Source organism: Lepidochelys olivacea, assembly GCF_965140295.1.
Source record: "Lepidochelys olivacea isolate rLepOli2 genome assembly, chromosome: 15".
Classification (NCBI taxonomy): Eukaryota; Metazoa; Chordata; order Testudines; family Cheloniidae; genus Lepidochelys; species Lepidochelys olivacea.
The window spans coordinates 17,630,368-17,654,397 of NC_140425.1; the positions used below are offsets into that span (position 1 = coordinate 17,630,368).

At 42.8% G+C, this 24,030-nt stretch overlaps 1 protein-coding gene across 1 annotated transcript in view; it reads right to left on the reverse strand.

Annotated features, from left to right (window-relative positions):
* PPIL2 (peptidylprolyl isomerase like 2) overlaps window positions 1-23,672 on the reverse strand; it is a 116,286-nt gene extending 92,614 nt beyond the window's left edge. The window contains exons 1-5 of the mRNA XM_084649456.1: window positions 23,503-23,672; window positions 21,334-21,383; window positions 19,439-19,484; window positions 18,756-18,818; window positions 17,733-17,784 (exon numbers count right to left, since the gene is read on the reverse strand). Of these exons, the coding sequence (XP_084505582.1) occupies window positions 17,733-17,784; window positions 18,756-18,818; window positions 19,439-19,484; window positions 21,334-21,383; window positions 23,503-23,534 (243 nt within the window). The 5' untranslated portion in view covers window positions 23,535-23,672. The remainder of the gene's footprint in view (window positions 1-17,732; window positions 17,785-18,755; window positions 18,819-19,438; window positions 19,485-21,333; window positions 21,384-23,502) is intronic.
* Between the last annotated feature and the right edge of the window lie 358 nt (window positions 23,673-24,030).

The window sequence follows — 24,030 nt, forward strand, 5'->3', positions numbered from 1 at the left end:
AGGTTGAGAACCACTGCTCTAGCACCAGCGGAAGACTCTTTCCCACCACACACAAACACAATTCTCACTCTCTCTCAACGAAAGCAATACAAGAGTTCAGACGGGTGCGTCCGTCCGTCCGAGTACACAGGAACCAACTGGGATTAACATTTAGGGTCTGTTAATCATTGTTAGCACAGAGAGAGTTTAACCTCTCTCAAAAGTATAGAAATCAGCTTTTTTTTTTATGCCTAAAGTGTACACAGTGCTTGGCCTCTCCTTCACCCCAAGTACTCTATGTACAAGTGGTGTATGATCCCTTAAAACGTGGGGCCAGTGCAACGCAACAATATGAGAAACCCAGAACAAAGTTGTGTGCTTGGCATTTCACCGACCAGTCTAGCGGAGCTCAGACATTTCAGAGGTTATGTCTACTCAGCATTCTGGACTGAGCAGGAGCAAGCCTCCCAGCCCAGTTGACAAATTCAGCCTAGCAGGGCTTGTGCTAATGCTCTAGAAGTAGCTGAAGAGAGAGTGCTTTGAAGTTGCTGCTTGGGCTGGAGCTCGGGCTCTGAAGCCCATCCGCATCCTCAGGCTTCAGAACCCAAGCTCCAGTTCAAACTACAGCTTCAAAGTGCTGCCTACATAGCTATTGTTAGAGGGCTAATGCAAGCCCCACTAGCCCAAGTCTGTCAACCCAGGCTCAGAGGCTCACTCCCAAATGCTGTGTAGACATACCTTAAGGGTACACCTACACTGCAATAAAAGACCAGCTGCGCAGTGGCAGCTGGCCCGGGTCAGCTGACTCGGACTCGCAGGGCTTGGGCTGCAGGGCAAAACGTTGCAGTGTAGATGTTCGGGCTAGGGCTGGAGCCCAAGCCCTGAACCCTCCCCATGAGCCTGAGCACCTACACTGCAATTCTCAGCCCCACAGCACAAGCCCTGCGAGCTTTGAGTTAATTGCCCCAGGCTCTGAAACTTGGTACCAGGAGTTTGTTATTGCAATGTAGATGTACCCTAAGAGGCATCACACACAGGCTCAGGTGACAATGACTTTGCACTCAAGTGTTGCCTGCTGTCTGAGCCATGAGGCAACTTCCTGTTACCCACAGGAGGCATTTGTACTAACTGTTTAGATTTAGAAGGTGGGGAGGAGACAAGGCTGTAAACAGACATATATAGGAGGGCTGGGGTTATGTAGTAGGCAAAACACCAGTTTTTGTTTTCAAAAGTCTATTAACTAATCATCTCCTTTTCCCTCTGCATGTAGCAAAGACCAGGCTCGTTACACAAAGCAGGCTTTTCAAACCTCAGAGCTGAAAGCTCTAAGGGTTGCTGGACGAGGGCCCAATGCAGGCATAGTCCCCATTGCCTAAAAGGGGGTTCTGGCCTGAGAAAGTGTTTGCAGGATCAGGTCCTCCGTTTATAAACTCTGAGCAAGGAAAAGTTATGGAGGGGAAGTCCAGCCAGAAAGGCAGTATTTCCAGTATGTTGGCTTTTTAAAGATCTGCATGTGTCTCACTGAAAATTATGAAAGGAAATTCTTTTTAGACATAATTCGGATCCCATAGCATATTTTCTGCATTTTTAATTCTTAATCTTTATTTTATTTGAAAACAGTATAGTCTGTTCTAAGGGTTAAATATGCTCCTGTTATACTTATTCAGCACCAAAAGTCAAAGCCTCCTATTTTCGATAGCACAATTTGTTGCTGTGGAAATGATCATTATGCCACAGGCAGAGGACTTAGACTTCAGATGGAGAAGCTGTAGCAACAGCAGATGAGCTCTTAAAGGGGGGAAAATACTTGTTTTTCATGCATATATTATCAGGAATAAAGCACAAGAGAGAACTGAAGCGCAAAATATATGGTGGAGGAGCAAAACTGTTTCTAAAACTAATATTCTTCAAAGATTACTGTCAAGTCTCAGTAACTGTTCAACGAAAATAGAATTCAGGAAAGAAAAAACAAAGTTTAATAAAAAGGCACAATCTGTTTGAAATTTTAAATTTATCACCAAATCTCGCATCCAAGATTAAATTTATGCCATAAATATTTTCCCAGGCAGAAATAAAAGCTAGTATTCTTTTAAGGATACTTTTATGTACTAGTACTGGAAAGCAGGGTTAAAACACAATATCAGCTGTTAAACAACGAGGATTGGAAAAACTATTTGAGCTTTCCCCTCAGCAGATTCCCTCCCTTTTTGAGACACACTTCCAACAAAGCCAGTCAGGCTACTTTTGGCCATGACCTACTTTCTAGCAAGCATTAACAAGCCCCACCACAGACTTCTCTCTAGTCTGTCAGCTGATACAATCCATTCCTCCTGGGATGTGGAAGGGAAGCTTTTGGATGAAGCATGCTGATTGTTTAAAATTAAAATCACCCTTTGTCACTGATGCATGTGACTCATGAAGATATAACCTATAATCCCTGCACATCAATTAGTTACACACTCTGAATCCCTTTGGTCCATGTCAACATGTTCTTCATTCCCCTGTTAAAGACTTGTTGCTAATAAGATTTTGACTCTGTTGGATACATACCAGTCTGAAAAACAATCAAAACAGACTCATTTTGTTCTTCAACCTCTCATGGATAGTGATGGTGGGGAGCAGCAAGGGTTTTACTTACTAAATGCAGAGCTTTCCAGATTCCTTAACTGAGTTAATGTTAAAAAATGTTAGTCACCTAGTAATCAGAAGCTCTACCTAATAGCCTATGGCAGGCAGGGACAAGAACAGGGAGTGATGCCATCATGGATAAAAATCTCTGCAAATTCAACTATGATGGCAAGATCAATGAAGAGTCAGAAGCATCAGACCCTGAACTGGTCAGCCACAGACAAATCCTGTAGCATAATGGACAAGGCGCAGTAGTGAAGAGACTTTGGCCCTGCTGTATGCTGAGAACCACCAAAATGGGATACTAGAGATGGGAAAAAAAGCAGGTACAAAAGATAAAAATGGATGTGTGTCTTACGTACCCATTGCTGAATTTCTGCCTGCATCTATACTTTCACTTCAGGTTCTTTTAGAAATCACAAACCTATTGTTCTTAGTTTCCCATCTTTGAACTTCGAGAACCAACCGCACCACTTTTCCAGTCACTGGACATTCAAGAAAAATGCAGATGACGTTGCTTGGCTGTTTCAGTTTTAATTGCAGAGCAGCAGGCATATTGAGTACTACTTAACATTTTAAAGTGAATTTAATGCTGGTGAAAGGTGCCACACTGACAGCCTTGGAGACAAAGTCTTTAGTGAGTGCATGCAACAGATACGCTGTGGGAAATAGAGGTGCAAGCCAAACCCCAGTTAAGATTTACCAGTATGCCTCAATGCTGCCTTGGAGGTACCTGGTCTAGGGGTGAGAAGATAGTTCAGTCTCCAGATCCATTCCAGCTACAGCTACTCAGCTGAGACTCCTAGCATGACTGCCAGCCGTGATGGTATTTTATCACATGGACAATTGTCCATTCAGAGCTAGACTAATACCATCAATTCATTCCACAGGTCAAACAACAGCTTTTAGTTGATAATGACTTTCATTCACTACAAAGTAGATCCAGACTTGGGCTGATAGCTTGGAAGTGAAAAGGGGCATCTCTCATTAGCCACTTCCAGGCCATCATGTCCCAACAGTAAATATTTAATTAAACTGACACTCCACATTAGTCAGAGTCCTGCCTTTAGGATTGCAGAGATTTGCTTGATGATATAAGCTTGACTCGCAGAATCTGGCAAAAGCACTGCCATAACAAAGGAAATGTTAATAAAAGATGTATGGAAAGAGAATGAACAGTACAGTAGAACCTCAGAGTTACGAACACCTTGGGAATTGAGGTTGTTCATAACTCTGAAACGTTCGTAACTCTGAACAAAACTTTATGGTTCTTCTTTCAAAAGTTTACAAGTGACTTCCTACTGCTTTGAAACTTTACTACGTAGAAGAAAAATGCTGCTTTCCCTTTTTTTTTTTTAGTAATTTACATTTAACACAGTAATGTACTGCGTTTGCTTTTTTTTTGGTCTCTGCTGCCGCCTGATTGCATACTTCAGGTTCCAAACGAGGTGTGTGGTTGACTGGTCAGTTCGCAACTGTGGTATTCATAACTCTGAGGTTCTACTGTACAATACAAAATATTAGACCTGCAATTTTAATGCAGTAACCATAGCCAAATCCAACACAGTTTATGGAAAATACAGAAACACAGAAGTACTGAAAAGCCATAAGTCTCAAATTTTGTCTGGACAGGAGAAGATCTGTAGGGAGCCTCATACTGAATCTCATCTAAGGCTACAACGTTTCATGGCTTCCAAGTGTCACAAACACAAAAATGCATCTAATGTACCCCATCTTCCACCAAAACAAGAAGTGGGGGGGGGAGAAGATCATCTGTTCAGTCTGTAAAATCTAAATGCAAATACTTATTTACTCTAGGAGAAATAATGCATTAGGAATAACAGGATACATTTATGAGTGCTTCAGAGTAGCAGCCGTGTTAGTCTGTATTCGCAAAAAGAAAAGGAGTACTAGTGGCACCTTAGAGACAGACCAATTTATTTGAGCATAAGCTTTCGTGAGCTACTATAGCTCACAAAAGCTTATGCTCAAATAAATTGGTCTGTCTCTAAGGTGCCACTAGTACTCCTTTTCTATTTATGAGTGCGTGTCCAGAGCTAGTCTACTGAATAGCAAAACTACCGGTCATTCCCCAGATCCAGAGGACCAGGAAGGTACAGCAGCTTAATCGGCACCTTGCTGTGCTTTTTTAATTAGCCTTCCTGTTCACTGTAAATTTAAATAATAAAGTGTTTTTCAGAGTTTTACCTTTTGGCTGCATCACAAGGAACCAAATATGACTTTTTAAAATAGATACACTCAGGCAAGCTACAGGTGTGTCACCACCTGTAATATATACACCTAGAGAAGGAAAAACAACCTACAGGTAACTGATCCATGTCCATTACGAGAAGTGAGAGTGGGGAGGAAGGAGGGCAGGGAGAGAAAAAACTATATATATATTTAAAAAAAAACAAAAACAAAAAAAAATGACAATTTTCCAGATAAAGACACAGCCCACTAACCCTGGTAACCAAGTTATCTTATCACTGTCACCTTCATTCCCTCCATCCTCCTGCTCCTTATATTAATTTTCTTTGACCATAACTCATTATGGCATGTCGAATTTAGATTGTTCTCTGGGCAGAATCTATGTCTGAACATGTTTCTGTGGGGTACCTGGCAAACATATGAGCAGTAGCCAAATAAAATATTAATAGTTTTACTGTACACAAAAAGATGATCTTTTGACACAACTTTAAGAAGAGTAAATAACGGGATGCTGAAAGGAATGCTCAAACCCTTTCATGTTAATACCTGCAAATCTTTTAAACTATGCCTTCAACTGCAGCAGTGAATTCCCCAGAAGCCAAGGTAAGGGGCTGACACGGTATTCAACACATCCATTCAAAGTGTGCATGTCGCATCTTTTTTTGTTTATTTAAAGTACAGAGAATGATATATGAGGAAAGATTAACAGGGATTCAGTGCAAAAAAGTTGTTATAATTTTTAATACCTTTGCTCAACCATGAGAAGTTGCAAATCACTATTTCTAACACTATCACAAATAGTGATAAACATACTATCTTTCCCAAACCTGTAGAGCAGTTCTGTGTAGCTCAAAAGCTTGTCTCTTTCACCAAAAGAAGTTGGCCCAATAAAAGATATTACCTCTCCATCTTCTCATCTACAACTGGAACTGTCTTATTTTGTGTTTGTATAGCACCTAGAGCAATGCGGGTCCCCCAGACACTACCACAATACAAACAACAAATATTTAACTGTCAATCTTGCAGTACCTACCCTTTGGGATTTTTTTTTTTTTTTTTTTAAACAGAGATGTTCAATTTTTAAGCAATTTCTATTAGTTCTGTTTTAACACTGAAGTCTCAAGGCATTTTGTGGCAGTTCAGTTAAGTCTCTTACTGGTATCTTATATGCCACAAACATCAGATATTCAGGGATCAAGACAACCAGAGGCAGGATTAATTCATCCAAAATAATTCCTTAACAGTTGAAGATTTCCTTGTACATGTTGATCCTTGTTGATGCTTTTCCAGTGCCACATTTCAGCTCAGTTCTTGTTTCCCCTGAAGTTGTGATACATGGTGTGCGTTACAAAAGGACTAAGAATAAAATGGGATAGCATGCTTTGTGGGGACCGCCTGCGGTTTCAATGAACATAGCAGGGGTCCCAACACTCTTCCGAGAAGATGTGCATGGACATGCTAGCAAAACAAAAGCTGGGCCTTTTGCAACAAAATTAATGTTTAGATTAACATTTAGATTGTTGACTGAGATCTACTAATTTCTGAAGCAAATGAGGCAATAAGGAAAATGTGGTCCAAGCACTACATATTAAATAGTTTATCTTGCTGAAAAGGGCTTCATATGAAACTTGGCACACAGAATAGGCACAAGTTCCTGCAGGTTCATCCTCAAGATATTTGATCCAGAGGCCTCTTACCCTCTCCAATTGTAAACATACCTGGAGAGATCTATTCACAGCTCTGTACAGAAAAAAAACAAACCCACTCTCTCCTGAAACACTGCTGCAAACATAGGCCATGGGAATATAGTCACCAGCGTTACCAGAAGGCATTCTCCCTGGCTTATTCTTATCTACGAAAGCATCTCCGCTTCCGGAAATACCAGAAGGGCGAGTTACTGAGAGAAATCAGACAGTTTGGCAATCGTGTCCCAACAGGCACTGGGTAGTATCTTTAAGCAGTCCCAGTACATAATTTTGAACCTTCTTTCCTATCCTACACAGACCATGTAGCCAAACAGATATGCTTATGATCATTCTCCTTTTCTCACTTTTTCTGAAGTATGTGAAAGCCACAGCGTGGCCACATCATACCCAAACCAAATCTCTTTAGGTTAGCTTCCACTAACACAGCTTCCTCATGAAAGGTAATTGTTCTCTACTTTGTATTAAGTTATTCTACACACAGAGAACCTGTGTATTTTTCTTCACTGAATCTTGTATTAGAACTAAAACAGTCAAAGAAACTCCCTTGCGCCAAGTTTCCAAAGACCCTACTTGGCAAGTTTACCAAAAAAGTAAAAAGGTACACATAGTGTGACATTTCCACCTGCAAAATATTTGAAGACTCAATCGAAAGTTGCACAAGTCACAAACAAAGCCATTCATTTTGGATTCTAGGGCCACAAATGCCCCATCCTCTTCATCAGCATAGATCCTTGAAAAGCGTCCTCCAGAGAAGACCTGAATTTCGGATTATACCTTTGGCTGGGCTTCAGACAGATGAAACCTGAAGCTACCATACTACTGAGAAGTGATCATCCATTTTCAGGTACCCATAGAGAAAGTATTCCATTGCTAGTGGAAGTTCCTGCTCTCCCACAGGCTGTCAGGGGACATTTTTGATCATTTGGATTTCAAGGCCTATACTCCAGGTCTTAAGCAAAAAAAGATCCATACTGGGAGGAATGGGCAGCACTGCTGAATTTATCTTGCTAAAGAACAGTATCTGATCAGTGTGATTATATTCCCTAATGATTAGGGGATCCTGGCACAGCAGAAACAGAAAACTAATGTGGAGACAGCCTATGTGCAAGAGGTTCCAAAGGCTCTCCATCTGATAATATTTTCCTTATTACACCATTCACAAAGACTAAGATGAAAAAGCAAAATCATCTTTCATTTAACCAGCAAGGGTACTTGTCATCTTCAGACTCAGGCAAGACATCCATACCATCCAACCTATTAAAAAAGGCTGAATGTCCCTTTAATTTTGATTATCCTTGTCTTATTGTCTAACACCGAGTTCAAAGAGAAATGAATGTGGTCCATGCAGCTTATCTATCATAGCTCATTTCTGAAAGATTTGGTCCAATGTTGATTTGAAAGGCAAATGTGGAATCTAACTTCTAGTGAGTTGTAAAAACTGTCACAGATTTGCTGAAGATCTGGCAGCCATTCCTTCAATACATCAATACACCCTCCTCACAGTTTTTACACCATGTGGTTTCTTTTACCATAATACTGTAAAACAAGAAGGCAAGAAGAGCCCTATGATATGAGTCAATGCCTAAATCATTTATGATCTAATTTCTTGACTTGGTCTTGTCAATTTTTTCCATTTCTTTTTCTATGTTCTCAAAATAAACAGATTTTAAAAAGCATTGAGATGTTTAAGGAAGTTTCACCTTCGTTCTAACTTTTGCATCTTTTTCCAGCAGGATTTCTCCTATTTCAACAGCCAAAAAAAATTTTTTTTAAAAAAGCAATAAGTATTTTTTTTAAACAGAGTGCAGTGAATACATCTGCAGACAATGAAGTCAACCTTTTTCATATTGTTTCAATTAACCTGACAAACCAGCCTCTCACACTTAGTGCAAAAGATAATTTCTCTGGGATGGATTGAATTTTAATTACTTGAGCAAAAAAACCCAAAATCTGTTTCCATAATAGCCAGAACTAAGGCTTTGTCTACTTTTGTCGGTCAGGGGTGTGGAAAAAAAACCACCCATGACTGACATAAGTTTCACTCACAAAAGTGCCAGTGTGGACAGTGCTATGTTGGTGGGAGACATGCTACTGCCGCTCGTTGGAGGTGGTTTAATTATGCCGACAGGAGAGCTCTCTCCCGTCAGTACAGACCAGCTACACAGGAAACCTTACACGTGGCACAGTGGTGCCGCTGTAAGGTCTGTAGCGTAGACATAGCCTAACAAGACAGAAGCAATATCCATTAGCATTTGGAAGAACTATTAAGCCCTTGATAATGGGCAAAGATCTAATTTGTAAAGGGTCTGAGAAACCAGGGGCGGATTAGGGTTTTGTGAAGCCCCTGGGCCAGAGCAAGTGGGGACCCCTCCCCACCCCTTCTGCCTGCAATGTGTTTCCCCTCACCCATGATGCTCCTGCAAGGGAAATGGGGTTGGGGCACGGGGGCTTGCCCCACTCCGGTTGGAGCGCAAGGCGGGCAGGTGGAGCCTGGCAAGCCCCCGTGCCTCGACCCTGCTCCCCGACTAGAGTGCCAGGCGGGCAGGCAGAGCAGGGCAAGCCCCCGTGCCCTGACCCTGCTCCCCAGCATGAGTGCCCGTCATGCGGAGCAGGTCAAGGTGCAGGGTTGCCCATTTTTCCAGGGCTCCCCAGTTGGCCGGGGCCCCAGACATGGGCCCCACTGACCCAGTGCCTAATCCGCCATTGTAAGAAGTAAATATGAATGAGGGTTTTTTTAAATATATAAATGAATTAAATCAGCTGCAACACTCACTTTTTAATTAGAGGCTAAAAGGTACTTTGGAAAGTTTTTTCGTGTTAGTTTCACCAGAAATTCATGCTGCTTTGAAAACAATTGATCATCATCAGGAAATGAACAGAGATGGTTCTGCTGGGAACAATTTTTATCCCATTCATGCCCACGGTACAAGTTTCAAAGAAATTAAAGTGCTGAATGTAACAAAGCCATGGCATCCCCCACCAACTCCAAGACTGCACACCACCTGCTCAGCCAGGCATCACATTACTATGTGCACATTGTTCAGCTTTTCTTTCAAACAATGGATTAAAAAGGTACATTGTCAAGGCTCACAGACTTAAAATTGGACCCACCAGCAGTGTTATGATTGAGGAGGCACTAATTGTACTCTCTCTGCAGTCCCACTCTTCTGAGACGGGGCATTGAAGCGTACCACAATCACCTTCTCGATACACTTTTATGAGAGCAGAGCTGACAGGCACAGTGGGAGAAAGCAAGCGTCTGTCTTCCTAGAGAACCCCCTATACCCAGGATTTTTTGTATGGATGCTGAGTCTCTCAGGTTAATATTAGCCACTTACTGGAGACATTTCAATCCCTCACCCCACCTATTTATTTTACGTAAAATATTCTCAAGAGAGTGAGAGACTTAAAAACATCCATCCTTTTAAGCTACGTGAGACTTTTGGCAGACAGAACTAAGAAGTTTATTTTGAATGAGAAAGGTCATTTTCCTACAAAGCAGGGTGGGCAGGGGGATTCTCAGCCTTTACCCCTCGGCAACCCCATAGCCAACCACCCTTTTCCCCTCCAGTGACTCGACTCCTGCAACTGTTCCTCTTTAGTTGTATGCCCCAGAATCCTTTGTGTTGCTTCATGGAGCTCTTAAGAGGCAGGGCAATAATTGAGGGATCAGGACTTGTCTAAATTAGGGAAACAAGGGCGGTATTTCAATTGAATTAGCTCAACCAAACTAGCTTAACTCAACTAAAACCTCCACTTAATGCAGTGGTCCCCAAACTGGGGTCCGCAGAGGAACATTTGAGGGTTGCAGCAGGGTCTGGGCCAGCCTTCGGGAGAGCAGAGAGCAGGCTCCAGGCCAGGCCTGCTCTGGCCCCGCTCACAGGCTCCCATCCTGGCCATTGCTCTGCACCTGGCTGCAACCCCGGTTTCTGGCCCCACCTCCAGCCACAACCCCAGGCTCCCAGCCCAGCCATGGCTCCAGCCACAGCCCTCTTAACCCTATCTGCATCCCCCGGGAGCCGCAGCCCTGCTGCCAACCACAGCTCCTGGAGTGTGCAGAAAGGGGGAGGGGCAGCACGATATGAAAATTTTGGGGACCACAGACTGAATGCCTACACAGTTTAACATCTTTAGCTGCATTTTAGCAAGTCGAGTTACAGTTTGGCTATAGGCACTCTGATCGGAGTACAGCACAGCCAGCTAACTTGCCTTCAGATGTGCTTGCCTGTTATCTTAACAAGCCATCTTTCCTGAAATGTGCCGCCCAGAACTGGACACAATACTCCAGTTGAAGCCTAATCAGCCCAGAGTAGAACGGAAGAATTACTTCTTGTGTCTTGCTTACAACACTCCTGCTAATATATCCCAGAATAATGTGGGACTGTCATACAGAACTGTGTCAAAAGTCTTGCTATAATCAAGATATATCACACTTTCAGAATGGAGAGAGCTAAATAGCAGCGTTCCCCGGGAGTCTGTACTGGGACCAGTACTATTCAACATATTCATAAATGATCTGGAAAAAGGGGTAAACAGGGAGGTGGGAAAATTTGCAGATGATACTGAACTACTCAAGATAGTTAAGTCCAAAGCAAACTGCGAAGAGCTACAAAGGGATCTCACAAAACTGAGTGACTGGGCAATTAAATGGCAGATGAAATTCAATGCTGATACATGCAAAGTAATGCACACTGGAAAACATAATCCCAACTATACATATAAAATGATGTATTTTAAATTTAAATTTTAAATTAGCTGTTACCACTCAAGAGAGAGATCTGGAGTTGTGGATTAGTGTCTGAAAACATCCACTCAATATGCAGCGGCATTATCATTAACGGATTGATAAGAAAGAAAAATATCATATTGCCACTATACAAACCCATAGCACACCAACATCTTCAATACTGTGTGCAGATGTAGTCGCCCCATCTCAAAAAAAGATATATTGGAATTGGAAAAGGTTCAGAAAAAAGCAACAAAAATGATTAGGGGTATGGAACAGCTTCCCTTTGAGGAGAGATTAATAAGACTGGGACTTTTCAGCTTGGAAAAGAGACGACTAAGGGGACATATGATAGAGGTCTATAAAATCATGACTGGTGTGGAGAAAGTAAATAAAGTATTATTTACTCCTTCTCATAACACAAGAACTAAATTAATTAGACAGCAGGTTTAACACAAACAAAAGGAAGTATTTCTTCACACAAACACAGTCAACCTGTGGAACTCTTTGCCAGAGGATGTTGTGAAGGACAAGACAACAACAGGGTTAAAAAAAGAATTAGATAAATTCATGGAGGATAAATCCATCAATGGCTATTAGCCAGGATAGGCAGGGATGGTGTCCCTAGCCTCTGTTTGCTAGAAGCTGGGAATGGGCAACAGGGGATGGATCACTTGATGATTCCCTGTTCTGTTCATTCCCTCTAGGGCACTTGGCATTAGCCACTGTCAGAAGCCAGGATACTGGGCTAGATGGACCTCTGATCTGACCCAGTATGACTGTTCTTATGTTCACTGCTCCCCCTCCCCACCCCCAACTAGACCAGTAACACTCTCAACGAAGGAAATTAGGTTGGTTTGGCATGATTTGTTCTTAAATCCACGCCAGCTATTATTTAGAACCCTATTATCATCTAAAAGCGGCAAAGAGTCCTGTGGCACCTTATAGACTAATAGACTTATTGAAGCATAAGCTTTCATGGGTGACATGCATCCGACGAAGTGGGTATTCACCCACGAAAGCTTATGCTCCAATACGTCTGTTAGTCTATAAGGTGCCACAGGACTCTTTGCCACTTTTACAGATCCAGACTAACACGGCTACCCCTCTGATACTATTATCCTCTAGTCAGTGGTTTTCAACCTGTGATCCGCAGACCCCTGGGGGTTCAGAGACATTGTCTAAAGGATCCGTGAAAGGCTGTTACTGCCATAGAACAGTGGTTTTCAACCTGTAGTCCATGGACCTCTGAGGATCCACAAATTATGTCTGAGATTTCCAATGGGGTCCGCACCTCCTTTTGAAATTTTTTAGAGGTCCACAAATATAGAGAGGTTGAAAACCACTGCTCTAGGTACTTGCAAACTGATTAATAATTTGTTCCAGATTCTTTCTGGATGTCAAAGTTAGGCTGACTGGTCTAGAATCCCCGGAGTCCTCTTTGTTCCCCTTTTTACTGATAGGTATTATGTTTGCCTTTTTTCAGCTCCCTGGGGCTTCACTCATTCTCCATGAGTTCTTAAAGATAATTGCTAATGTTCCAAGATTGCTCCAGTTAAATAAGTACTCTATAGTGCATCTCATCAGGCCCTCATGACTTGAATACTTCTAAGTTCTCTAAATATTCTTTAACCTGTTCTCTCTCTGTTTTGGCAGCTCTCCTTCCTCATAAAGTAGAGGACCTATACTTTCCTTCATTTTTCTCTTCCTCCTAATGTATTTATAGAACCTCTTCTTATTGCCTTAATATCCCTTGTGCCTTAGCTGTTCTGATTTTTGTCTTTACATGCTTATGCTATTTTTTTGTAATCATCCTTAGTAACTGTGGATTTCATTTGAATTTTGGCTTCCTCGGACAAAGGGATGCCTCCATGCAATTTTTGTATTCACATATCTATACTGGTTTAGAACAATGGCTCTCAAACTTTTTTTTACTGGTGACACCTTTCGCATAGCAAGCCTCTCAGTGCAACCCCCCATTATAAATTAAAAACACTTTTATATATTTAAACACCATTATAAATGCTGGAGGCAAAGCGGGATTTGGGGTGGAGGTTGACAGCTCGCAATCCCCCCATGTAATAACCTCACGACCCCCAGAGGGGTCCCAACCCCCAGTCTGAGAACCCCTAGTTTAGAAGCAGATAGATAAAGGAGTAGCAAAAAACTTGTGCTTAGATTAGCCCTAGGAAACAGATACCAGAGATTAAAATATTTTCATTGTTTAAAAATAAATTAGATGCTTTATTGTGCCCTAGCAGATCACCTCTTCATTCATTTCTGTGAAGTGTGCTAAAACTTACAACACCCCCACACTGGTAAGTATTAGTTTTCCCATAATTAAAGTGGAGATAATGAAGCACACAGATCTCAGACACTTGTGAGATGGGGGAGGCAAGTGACTTGCCCAAGGTTACAGAGCAAGTCTCTAGTAGAGACGCAGGAACCCAACTCACAGGTCACAGTAGTGCACTCTCCTCACAAAAGGCAGAATATTAGTGAACTGGAGTGTAACAAATTAATATTGGAAAAGCGCCCCCATTTTTCTTCTTTGCACTATTTAATTGTGTTAAATGAATTCATCCCATTTTTAAGATATTCCTCAACTCAGAATTGTCTCCCCTGAAACTCCTTTGCCACAATATACACATTTCTAGCAGAATTCAGCTCCATTATCTGTTCATATTTGACATTCTATTAGACCAGATATAATCTGAACAACTTCATACTTAGAAACAGGTACATCAGATCCCAGCTGGCTGACTTGTGTGGGCACACTGGGCACTGCTGTCATATGCCAGTTACGTAAAACATCCTGTCAAGCACACAACTCTTTGTGAGCCCAAGATGTCAAAGTGCTGATTTCAGTACAAGGAATGAGATTACCATAGTTTTTCTACTTATTCTGTGTTGGATGGGACTTCAGCAGAGACATTGCTTGGGGAACTGTCTTGGGAAGGCAGGCCAGGAGGCAAGACAGCCAAAAACACCCGACAGGTTGTGGCTCAGCTGCAGGAGATGCTTAGTCTGGTTCCAAAATTATAACCATAGTAACATCAGTGTTTTAGATCACAACATCCCAAGTAAGGAAATATGAGATTACCTTTTGGAGCAGCTCCTGGGCAACCAAAGAGGAAGTCAGAAAGGTCAACACAGATTTGTTTCTTCTGTGTGGACATTGGCATCCACACTGTACCTCCCAGGGATGTTCAAAAACAAGGAGGAATTAAAGTATGAGGAAGCAGAGGAAGGGCGGCGGGTATAAAGAAAAATGCTTTTATAAACCATACGTAAAAATAACTGTGACCACGGCACATTTGTAAGTTCCTTCAGAAGAGGAAGGAAGTGGTTGGTGTGCTGGCCTGGGACTTGGGAGACCCAGGTTCAATTCCCTACTGCCCACATAATCCCTGCTTGACTTTTGGAAAGTCACTTAGTCTCCCTCTGCCTCAGTACACATGTGTAAAACGGGAATAGCAGCCCTGGGCTGTGATGTGGATAAATAAAATTAAAACTGTGAGGCGCTCAGATACTACATTGATGATGGGGGGGGGGAGGGGGGGGGTGTCATAAGAGTACCTAAGAGTTTGATAGCCAGATAAAACTTAGTGCCTATAGTTAACACTATGAAAAGTGGCTGTCCAGCACCTCTAAAATGCCTAGCTAGTAGTGAGCCATAACAACTGGAGGGTAAACTATACAAGATTCCAGCACTGTTTTTAAACTTCACTACAGAAAAAGGGAACATGATTTATTCAGAGCCATGTCACCACCTTCTCATTGGACCGGATTTTCTTCCAGCAAGTCCACACAAGGTAACTTTGTTGTCCGGATTATGAAACCACCATTGCAGTTAACCTTCCTTAATTTATTTCTTTAAATAAGTCTGGAGATGCAAATATCTGCATAAATCACCAACTCATCACAGAAAAGTTTCTTTCTGCCTTCAGCTCCAAGCAAATAGCATGAGGAACAGAACATGGCAAAACAATTATGGATTAAGAAGGCGGCACTAAAATCATGATCTGGCTGCACAAACTCAAGGCTTTAAATCCTCTCCCCAGCACAGGTTTCCTCCTCCTGCCTCCCAAAACTATCCACCTCCACATAGTACAGAAGATGCCCTTCCAGGAAACCCAAACTCAATGTCTCCCAATTCTCTTCAGTCCCAATCTTCACCCCATTGATACTAGGCTAGGCTCACCACAGGTGCAATGACAAGGAATGACATTTTTCTTTCTTTCTCCTGTCTATGGATTCAGCAATCAGGGAACAGGAATGTCTTCATTTTTTTCTGCAGTGGTGTATGTAACTTCTTCCTTCAGAGGATACGGCCCTCCAGACAGGGTTTCTCTCTTCCCCGCCAACCTTCAGAGGTTGGGTTCTCCACAGAGAGCGATTACGGGAGGAAGGGGATTACTACTTAGGAGAGGTAGGAGGGCAGTCAGGTTGGCGTATCTGAGCCTCAGAAGTTTGGAAACCTGAGTCATGGCTCACAGACAGACTGAGTGCTCTCAGAGATCACTAAGAACATTTTGCACAGGCCTCACTAGTTCTTTAAAGTAGAGTCTTCATCAGCTGAAATTACAACACAGGCCTGTTCCTGAGACAAGAGTCAGCATGTCAGAACACCATGTTCATTATGGCCATGGTCCACCACGGAACAGGGCTTATTGAATTAACATAGTAAGATGGAACAACCTTGCTACAGGACCACTTCATGTTCTACTGAAAAGCAGGGAAACTTCCCTGGGTCTGGCTTGCACACCACGCATCAAAAGAAAAGGGGCTTCTCTGAGACAATACGACCATACCTAAGTCTCTATTATTCCCTCTTGTTTTGTGTTTGCACAAAGCATTTTTAAACACAATGCTCTGCGTGGTTTTAAATACGAATAGGTGTCTTAAAGGTAATCTGACTATCTGGGAACAATAGATCTATCTGGCTTTGAACAACTTTCCAAAAGCCTTTAGCTGATCTGTGGGGTTGTAAGTGCTTACAGACTGGGCAGAGTGGATGAAAAGGCCATCGTTCCCTCTTTTCCTACTGACCAAAAGAAGAGCTTTGATCATTTCTCCAACACACTAACACCCTTGCAGGTTTGCTACCAGCCTGCATAATACTGAAGAGAATATTTGCTCTAGAAGAGTCTGCTCATGTTTAGAGTTTGGAATGTTGTATGCAACTTAAGCATCTCCTCTCATCTGCCTGCTGGGGAAGTCTGTAATCGAAGAGGACACCGGAGACATTTCAAAAAGCAATCTCTTTCCACAGCACACTGAAATCAAAGCAGTCTAGTGACAATTCTGTGTAAAGACTGCCATCTTGTGCTCAAAGAACAAACTGCAATTACTCTAGAGAGCATATTGCAAGGAAAGACTCCTTCACAGACCATAATTAAAGGAACAGTTGTGATCAGTAGGCCTGAAATCTGATCTGTTTTTGTTTTGCTTATATCTGTTTGCAAAGTCTTTAACTATTTGTCTTTTATTCCCCCAAATAAATATTTTAATGTTGTTGTTTTTTAAAAAGAACAGCAAAAGAAAAATCAATGGCAGCAGCATAACACCAGCAATAATGCTTCACAAGTATATGGTACTTCACATGTCCAAAGTGCTGTACAAACTCACCATTCATATGCAATCCTACAACAACAAAACTAGCATACATTTAGAATGAAGGAAAGAATACCAAAGCACATTTCAGTTTAAGCTTTAATCTTCCATGGGGTTATTATAAACAGCGAGATGGAAGAAAAGATTTGAAAATTCACAGCAGATATTTTAAAAAGGATATTGTTACGATAACATGTAACAGCATTATGAGCAGCAAAACCTTTGGAGTTATTAGCACAGGTTAAGATCACTCATTTTTGACTGAAAAGAGCCATTAACCAAAGTTCCGTTCTGCTACCCTCTCACAAGCAGACCTTCTAATCCAATCAGAGCCTTTTCTAGAACCCTAATTATTGCTCTGACTAATCAGGCTTGAGGGCATCAATGATAGTGGAAGTAAGGTCAGTTTACTCATGCATATAGACTCACTGAAAGTTCAAGATGCAATGCAGGAATAAGACAAGCAGGATTCAGCCCAAGGGTTTAAGTTCCAGAGAACTAAACATCCCATTGTCAGCCTCCTCCACTACAAATTGTGGGGAATTTTTCATGCTTGCCTCTCCCCTCCTACCCTCCAAGCACGGATCAGGCACAGACTACATTCCACAGGGAAAGCAATTAGGACTATGAGAGCATTGTGGATATTAGCATTCAGTCAGAAAGATTTCCCATTTATTGGTTAAAACAAACATGTCCTGGTAAATCTCTATTTTAGTTTCAACACTTGCCCTATAAATAGCCATTTAAAAGCCCACAGAACCCATTTATGGAACAAAGAGACAAAAGTGTCTCTCTTCACAAATCAAGAAAGAGCTATAAGCAAGTAAAACAACATGTATTTTATTAATAAAACCATTACTACCTACCTCCCCTGTGATTGGGTTGGTCCCAAACTTCTTTATCCAAGGAACAATACTCCTGAAAAGAAAGGAGATAAGACAGGAAGTCATACACAGAATTAGGAACCCACGTTCATTGTTAAAGACCTGTTTTATCATCTCCAACTGGTTATGAAAGCCCAACTACAGAAGTATTTGAAAGAGGCAAGCAGCACCAAGTGGCCTTTTATCACTGATAACCTTTTGCAAAGCTGCAGTACAGTATGAGCACACCCACTCCTCCCATGACAAAGTGATATTTTACATACCCTACAAAAATGTTATTTGCCCTAATTGAGTAGGCAAAGCTGATGCACACTCCACAGCAAAATTTTCCCCCACTGTATTTATGGATGGCTCATCTTATTAGATAAACAAAACAAACAATGTCCCCTTCTGACTTTTAAAAATGAAAGACAAAGGCATTTTTTTAATCTGCAGGTCTTGGTTTTCGCTGACTGCCTGCTGCGGTTTAACAGTGGTGAGTACATCTCCAGAGAGGAAGAAATGAAACCCAATGTAAGTGAGCTGAGAGGGAAACAAAGGCATTTTAGTGTTTATATGACTTCTCTTCCCAATGCACATAGTAAGCACAGTTACCCCAAGTGCTGCTGCATGATGAATTTTTCATGTACTATAAATCTCTAAGTCCCTCCGTACCTAAGTTCCCCTGCCATGCTTTCAAACTGGTAGGAACACAAAAGGCTATGGACCATCATGCAATAACCTCTGCCAAGAAGCACAGTTAAAAGCACGCTGCTCCAGCACAGAAACACTGTGCATTTACAGCTACAGCTGTAGCCTTCTACATATAGCTATGATTTTGAGAAACAGAACCATTTGAGAAGTGAGACAGACTTGGACTGGAAATCTAAGCACCAGAGGGAGAGACAGGAACTTGTGAGTTCTAATCCCAGTTCTGACACAGATTCCAGTCACGACCTTGAGCAAGTCACTTAGCCTATACAAAAACTAAAACAAACAAAATAAAAATGGAAGTGAATGACTTACAGCAAATCAAAGACTGTTCCATCTGGTGTGCAAACTGGATATTCGAATGGTTGCAGAGATAAACTAGGAAAAAGTACACATTTATTTCAGATTTATCAAAGCACCTAGAAAGTCACAATACTAAACTAGCAAATATCATTAGCTTCTATCTGAGCCCTAAGCGCAGGTCTGCATCAGTGAAGATAAAGTGAACCTTGCAACTTACATCTATGTGGAACTTGCTAATACTGCATCTTGATTTCTTTCATTCTAGCATCTGTGTTTCATCAGCAAGAAATAAATTCTAAGCACAAAGAACTAAGATGTGAAAGGTCCTTGCAACTTAATCGTTGGCTCTAAGTGATGCAGGACAGATCAAGGATATAAAACACAGTGAAGGGGAACAATTTGAGCATCAAGTCTAGAACTGTATAAGTATTAACTTATTTGAACTTTGCATGTTAATTCTTTGCAAATTTTACAGTTTATATATTCCTTTTGAACTTTACAGTTATTACATACAACCTCTAAGACACTGGGCTTCTTGGAGTGAAAACATACATTTCAATCCTTGCTGAAATTTTGTTGGTCTTACTTTAAGGAATGATAGTTACTTTCCTGATGTCTGTCTGCTCTATCTACCACTACAGGAAACATGATCTGGTTAAGGACTCAAGACAAAAAAGATTTTTTTTATATCTTACCTGCAGTGATCAAAAGATAAACGTCTAAAATTTGCTTGTGGAATATCTGTTTACAAAAACAAAAAGCAAAATAACTTTAATAAATCCAGAGTATTTTGGGCAGTAAAAGTGCTTCTGATACTTATGATTAATCCTTAGCGATATATATTTGGAAATTACTGGTTTTGATATGTCAAGTAGTAATTTGCTCCTGACAAAGACAAATAGTCTAAATCTTGTGAAACAGTAACAAAAATCAAAACTTCACAAACCAGTGCAGTGCAAACCCCAAGTCTGCTCCACAAATGAAACTGGAAGATTTAGGAAAAGGCAAGTTTTTAAAGTAGTTGAGATATTCCTTGGCCGGTTGCCCCCTTCCCCAAATTTTTGTGGTTTTACAACCACATTATCCTTTTTTTTTAATCTCTTCCTTCTCTCTCTTTAAAACCACACTGACAACAGGGGAAGCTGACCAAATATAAAGGGGAAAAGTGAAACTGACAATACACAAAGAGCTGTCAAATGTACCATGTAAATAAGTTAGGGAAGGGTACTCCCAGCATGAAGGGAAGTCTGAAAGAAGGGGTGGAGATGCCTATGGGAAAAACAAACAAATGAGGTCTAAACTGACATCAGAGGCTTGGACGCTTGGAAGGGGTGGGGGAAAGAATGGGTGAGACCAGGTAAGAGATATAACGCACAGCCCTGAAGGCAAAGACAGGGAGTTTAGGTTTGATGGACAACATAATGTGATACTACGAAAGACACTCAAAGGAGAAGCTGGGGATGACATGGTTGCAACGATAGCATTTTGGATTTGTTGACAAGGTTAGCATTAGAGACCTGAAAGGAGATGACAAGTATAGGTGGAAGATGCTCAGGATGTGGAAAAGCGATTTAGTTATAGGGAGAGAAAAGGGTGAGGTTTTCAAATTCTGTGGAAGAAAAGGTGACAGGGTTTGGCCGAAGCCTAACTGTGAGGGAAGAAAGAGGGTGGAGTCAAATATAACATCCAGGCTACAGGTATCAGGACCCCACTGCGACTACAACAGGGGTTCTCAAACTGGGGGACGGGACCCATCAGGGGGTCATGAAGTTATTACTTCGGGGGTCGCAAGCTGTCAGCCTCATCCCAAACCCCACTTTGCCTCCAGCATTTATAATGGTGTTAAATATGTAAAGAAGTGTTTTTAATTTAAAATGGGGGGTCTCACACAGAGGCTTGCTATGTGAAAGGGGTCACCAGTACAAAAGTTTGAGAACCACTGGACTACAAGGATGATGGAGTTGCTAACTGAGAAGGCAGGAACTGGAGTGGGTTTGGGAGGAGTTCCAATGTGGCCATGCTGAGATTGAGATGGCAATGACCTATCCAGGATGGCACCTCACAGCGACAGTGGGAAGTGCAAGCCTGAGGAAACGGATACAAGCCCAGAGTGGAGAAGGATATCTGAAAGTCATTGACATAGAAGTGATAAGTAAACTCATGTACAGTAAACACATGCGGTAACCAGGGGACAGGACGTAGAGAAAGAAGAAAAGAGGGCTAGAATGGCACCTTGAAAGTCTCCAACAAAAGAAGAGAGTAAACAGAGAAAAAGAGGCACTGAATGCATAGTTGGAAAGGTAGATCAAGATCCAATAGAGGATACAACCAAGAAAGGCAAGGAAGATAGGACATGATGAAGGAGAGACCAGCCAACAAGATCAAAGGCAGCAGAAAGGAGAAGGGGGGAGCATGGCAAGTAGGCCTTGAAACTTAGCCAAGAGAAGGTCATTCACAACTTTGATGATAGCACAATAAGGAAGTATGGGGTAGGAGACATCAGCACTAAAGTGTGAACATACACATAAAATACAGAAACAGTCAAAAGAATTAATGTAGAAAGAAAACACAGCAGCTTTAAACCATTTACCTGATTTCTTTCCTCCATAAAAATGTGTGTATTCTGCACATGTTATGTACCTAAAGAGTAAAGAGGGGACGTGTTAATGCTTAATATATTGCACTACAACACTAACTATATTTGGCAGAAATTGATGACTTTTCAAACTTAAAAAGTTATATTAATAAGTGATGTTAAACATTCTTAGTTACCTGACTTCTTCACACCTTCACCCAATATTAACCAACTCTGATATTAGGTGTCACACCTTGGTCTTCCTAATACCCAGAACAGGGCCTTTGGGCAATACCACAATAATAAGAAAACAATACTGTGCTGTCACCATATTCTGTCAGAGGTAGTGACATCCATGTTATAACACGATTTTTTTTTTTATTGTCACCATGGATGGGAAAACATAATTCCACAATCACATCAGGGAGCTGTGCTTTAAGCCTGGGAGCTAAAGGACCAAGGCTGACCCACAGCTCCCTAATACAGCTGTTTCATATTTTCCCAGCCAAACTTTTTTTTTTTTAAATTGTGTAACACAGATATCCCAACCCATAACCAAGCTGTGATCTTACACACAGTACTTGTAAAGCAGACAAGTTTTGTCCTACCTAGCCGCTTCTGAACCTGGGAGAGTAAAGGATTGTCTACATGGGGCATACAGCAAAAAGAATCCAAATTAACTAAAAGGTGTGAATTTGAAGTGGATTAGTTAAACCAGGGGTTCTCAAACTGGGGGTCACGAGATTATTACATGGGGGGGTCGTTCAGCCTCCACCCCAAACCCTGCTTTGCCTCCAGTATTTATAATGGTGCTAAATATATTAAAAAGTGTTTTTAATTTATAAGGAGGATTGAACTCAGAGGCTTGCTATGTGAAAGGGGTCACCAGTACAAAAGTTTGAGAACCACGGAGTTAAATCATTTAAATACCTGTGTGGAGACGGCTATTGAGAATTAAAGCGGCCTTAATTCAGTTTATCTTTATTCACTTTGTAAGTGAACTAAACTAAACCAAATTAAGGCCACTCTAATTCTGACTAAATTAAGGTGTTCTGTTGACTTGCAGATTTAAGTAGTGTAACTTCAAATTCACACCTTTAGTTAATTTGTATTAACTTTCCCAGATGTCCCCACGTAGACAAGCTCTAAGGCTATTTCTACACTACAGAGCTTTTAGCAACATGGCTGTGCCGCTACAGCTGTGCCCCTAAAAGGCGCGCAGAGTAGCCGCTGTTTGTCAGCAAGAGAGAGATCTCCTGCTGACAGAAAACTTCCACCCACAACGAGCTGCGCTGTCGGCAGGAGAGCGCTCCTGCCGACATGGACAAAACTTCTGCCTTTCTGGGGAGGGTGTGTGTTTTTTTAACACCTCTAAACAACAATAGTTTTGTCTTTCACTCACCAGTGTAGACAAAGCCTAAATGTCTTGCATCCGATGAAGCTGTAGCTCACGAAAGCTTATGCTCAAATAAATTGGTTAGTCTCTAAGGTGCCACAAGTACTACTTTTCTTTTTGTGAACACAGACTAACACGGCTGCTACTCTGAAACCTGTTTTAAAACCTGAAGCTTATTTCACTGAGCCACACCCATTCATTGGATTGTGCCTACACTAGAGGTTCTCAAACTGGGAGTCGGGACCGGGGTCATGAGGTTTTTACATGGGGGGTCATGAGCTGTCAGCCTCCACCCCAAACCCCGCTTTGCCTCCAGCATTTATAACGGTGTTAAATATATTAAAAAGTGGTTTTAATCTATAAGGCGGGGGGGGATGTCACACTCTGAGGCTTGCTATGGGAAAGGGTCACCAGTACTTTGAAAACCACCGGCCTAGACCCTGGCCCTGCCTGCTCTGCCCACGCAGCCCCTATGTGGGAGGGAAGGGGGCGGCTCCGAGGACACCGCTCCGCAGGCCCCAGAGGCAGCCGCATTAGGCAGCGCGGCCCGCACAGGCTTTGCGAAGGGCTTTAGGCTCTTCCAGGCCGAGGGGCGGCGGCTCGGGCGCCCAGGGCCTGTAACGCGGGGCGGGAAGCGCCGGGGTGCAGCAGCCTGGGCGTGGGACTGGGGAAACCAGGCCTGGCCACCCTCCCCGAGCGGCTTCCACGGCGGCGGCCGTAGCAGGCGGCCCGCGGGCCGAGCCCCGCCAGGACAGCCCCCCCCGCAGGGGCCCCGCTCACACACTCACATCTTATCCTTCTGGTGCTGCCTCTTCCCCATGGCGGCGGCGGCTCCCGCTCGTCCCCGGCGCAGGAGACGCGGCCCCTACCAAGGGCGGGGACGGACCCCAAGCTGGGGCGGACCCCCTAGCTCCGGCCGGCGGGCTCCTCCGGGGCCAAGCCGGCTCTCCCGGGCACCACAGCGACTTCCGGTACCACGGCGTGCGCCGCTAAACTAGTCCCCCCGCCGAACCGGGGCGCCCCAACTACCGTTCCGGCCGCTCCTTCCAGCCCCCGCCCTGGCGTCGCCGGGCTGTTGGGGAGAGTCCTGGGTCCTGGCCTAGCGTGAGTCCGCCGTGCTGGGAGAAGGGGCGCCCCGGCCGCGGCGCGCAAGGGACAGGAGCTAGGGTCCAGGCAGTGCAGGTGCGCACAGCCGAGCCTCCCGCGCTGGGACTTAGTTCTGAAATCTTTCTCCTTCAGGCTGCCCTGCCCCGCCGCCGCCCAGACCGTAATCCCGCAGAAGAGCGAGCCAGGGTGTCGTTTCCAAACCCCTGGGG